Source organism: Polyodon spathula, unplaced genomic scaffold (genome assembly GCF_017654505.1).
Source record: "Polyodon spathula isolate WHYD16114869_AA unplaced genomic scaffold, ASM1765450v1 scaffolds_2534, whole genome shotgun sequence".
Classification (NCBI taxonomy): domain Eukaryota; kingdom Metazoa; phylum Chordata; class Actinopteri; order Acipenseriformes; family Polyodontidae; genus Polyodon; species Polyodon spathula.
In genome coordinates, this window is record NW_024474004.1 from 3,329 (window position 1) to 6,483 (window position 3,155).

Here is a 3,155-nt window from a genome sequence, read left to right on the forward strand (position 1 = left end):
ATGGGAGACATTTTTTGAACCGCCTTCCTCATACCATTCAAAACATCTGCCAACCTAGTTTTTTTTTAATTATTATTATTTGACTGCTTCAAGGCGATAACAGAAGTTTTCAAGTGATTGACGGGCTGAAATGATTCTTTAAGGTTGAAGAATACACAGATACATTATTTCTCAACCAACCTGTTAAAAGCAGCAGAGTCCCTGTAAAGACAAATAAACAAAGTCTAATGACCTACAAGTCGCTTGCATATTTGTCGAGAAATGGACTTGCTGACCTGTCCTTGCCTGGGCTATGAATGACAACAGTGAAGTACAGCAATCGATTGGGCGATATGTTTTTCTTAGAGCCTTGGAACAGTAGCTGGTAGTCTCACTGCTGAATGTTTGGCCATTTGCCTCTCTCATGCTGCTTCTAACTACGTAAACATTATGTTTTTGACTAGGCAGAATGGAAAGGTAGGGTTTAAGAGTGACAAGCAATTTTAGAATTCATTTTTTAATTACTTACACAAGCACACAAATGGCTTAGAATTGTATTCTTAATTTAAACCTTTTTAAATGAATCGTTAATTAGTGTCACTTCCACTGTTGTCTTCGCTATAGTTATACCACAGCACTACCGTAAAAGGTATAAGTTGCCCCCCCCCCCCCCTCCCCTCCCCCCTTTTTGAGACAACATTTTCAGGAAAAAGCCTATAGGTAACACCGGTGTATAAGTCGCTCCCCCCTTTTTAGGACCCCCTAAAACTACTTAGAAAATAGACTTATACAAAGGTTTTTACAGTACTTGCCAAGCAAAACACTGCTTGTTGCAATAAAAGGACACTAAAGTGAAGGACAGAACATTTTTAAATACCCTCTACAAACACTGTAGGATTTACAGCCACCATGAGCAGCAAGTGTGTCACTGATTAAAAATAACTGTTAAACATTATATTTGTTAAACATTTAATAATAATTTGAGATAATGGAGGCCTTGGTTGAAACATTTGTCAGACTGACGTTCTTGAGTTCTATCTGCAATTGAGTGTTTGAAATGTATATGCTGGGATATGCTGTGTTTTGCCTGTCCATAAAAAAAAATTAAAATTAAAAATAAAAACTTGCAAACCCTGGCAGGCCATATGAAGCGAGTTTTTACTGTCAAGCAACCTGCTTCATTTTAGAGGGGACGTTTTAAATTTTTAACAAATAAACAAAATACAGCAACACTACTGACTGGTATACTGTTTTTTGCTTTTGTTCACTGCTACGAAGTGTATTCTTACTGTACACATCTGCTAGATAACAAACCTGCTGCATTGCAGTGAAATATTAACTTAGAAATTAGGTGGGAGGGGAGGTCACCCCATGACACTGACTTAATGAACCCTTGACCCACACACTCACATCATACCTCATACTACCTTCACTTTAATATAATTTGATTCACAGTGTGCTATTTGATTCACAGTGTCCCATTTTACCACACAAGATTCAAGCATTGTGACTGCCTATGAATGTCAATTAAGCTGCTACCAGATTTTTAATAGGTTCCAGGCGGCCAATGCAGTTAAAACATAGCCATGCTGGGTGAAGAGCTCCTACCTGTATTGAGTTGGCAGCTGTGCCCCAGGAGAAGCTGCATGGAAATACTCCTGTGATTGGCTCGTTTTCTGGTAATAGTGGGAATCCATTTTTCTCAATCAGTTTCTGATAAAAGAAGGCGGAGGACTTGGGTTCCCTTCTCAAGTCCGGGCTGAGAAAATCCACATAGTACAGGCCTCGTCGGATATTGTATTCTCTGTACCACTCAAACCCATCTACCAGGGACCAGGCGGTGTACCCAATCACAGAAACATGGTCGTACTTAATTGCTGCAAAAAGAGAGGCATGTATTGGTGAACAGTTGTTTTTCTTATGTATGTATTGCCTAACAAAAATCTTTTGTTATTACTGTATCCTGGGAATATGGATCAAGAGCATGGCCTCTAAAGAAGATTTACTCTGCTAAATACAAACTGTTCATTTTGAATGAAATCTGTGAATTCTTGATATGGATACTGTAAAGCATGAACCGTGTGTGTGTGAAGGGAAACAAAGTGATACACTGGTTAACTATCAGGACCTATCAGCAACTTAACCTGTTAAGTATTTCATTAAAAAATGAAAACACCTCAAACAGGATCATTACAGCTGTTGTGGACAGCAGTCTGGTTAATGTCTTTTCATTCAGTTAAGCCAAAAGAAACCTCACTAGAACTGGAGGATAATTAACTGTCACTAATTAGATTCCTCCAGTTTCTAGTATACCCAGCACAGGAGGATATTATACAGTGCCTGGGGTGGGGGGGGGGAGGTTGTTATAAACAGATACACTATTTTCAACATCCCCAGGTCCCAGGGGAGGGGCATCAACAAGAACAAAGGCCTTCTCCTCCGGCCTAGCTCCAACAAGTATGGGGACAGTTGAGTAATGTAAAATGACCAGGGAAGTTTTACCCACCTCCAAGACTTGGCTCAATACATACCTTGTATTCCTGAATGGATAACAGTTTGACATTTACATGGCTGGTTGTAAACAAGGCAGCTGTAATTGCATAATAATTGCAAGGATCTATGGAGTGTTTCAGAGTGTTGTGAGACACATAATCCCACAGTTCTACTTCATTGCCATGACTGGAAGCATATGAATATGTCCCATAATTGTTGAGAGGAGTGTGTATATATACAAGCTATAGGAAACAGTACACAGTATTTGACATCATTTGATTTTTCACCAATATGATCATTAAAAACACAGAGACAAAAAACTTACATTTTAAAGTTTCCATGATGAACCTTTTCATATAATACATGTTTTTGGCATCTTCCGTTTTTGTGTTTCCATTGACAAACCAGCCGTTCTCCACAATGAAGATTTTGGGACTGTTGTACTCAGCACTTATCCAGTACAGCACCATCCTCAAGCTAAGAGACTCTGTCTGGCCAAACTTAAGGCTGTCGTTTATGAGCTGGAAGCTCAACACCGATCCGAAAGAGAGGGCAAAAAAATCAGTCGTGTTTCTGATCTCCCTTTTCTCTGCTTCGGTGAAAGATGGTAAATTAGAGGAGAGATTCTTCTTCATGCAAGTTGGGTAGTCTCCATCGATAAACAGTGGCTTAGCGAACCAGCC

At 39.4% G+C, this 3,155-nt stretch overlaps 1 protein-coding gene across 1 annotated transcript; it reads right to left on the bottom strand.

Annotated features, from left to right (window-relative positions):
- Window positions 1-985: 985 nt before the first annotated feature.
- LOC121310793 (klotho-like) lies at window positions 986-3,149 on the bottom strand. The gene is made up of 2 exons (XM_041243719.1): window positions 2,798-3,149; window positions 986-1,856 (listed from the first exon to the last, which is right to left on the bottom strand). Exons 1-2 carry the CDS (start codon window positions 3,105-3,107, stop codon window positions 1,507-1,509), a joined length of 660 nt encoding a protein of 219 aa, XP_041099653.1. The 5' UTR covers window positions 3,108-3,149; the 3' UTR covers window positions 986-1,506.
- Between the last annotated feature and the right edge of the window lie 6 nt (window positions 3,150-3,155).

Excerpts from the sequence above, each read along its gene's own strand:
- LOC121310793 (XM_041243719.1), bottom strand. The coding sequence starts at position 3,107 with ATGAAGAAGAATCTCTCCTCTAATTTACCATCTTTCACCGAAGCAGAG. Across the intron at positions 1,857-2,797 it reads CATCATGGAAACTTTAAAAT|CAATTAAGTACGACCATGTT; the intron begins GTAAGTTTTTTG and ends CTCTTTTTGCAG.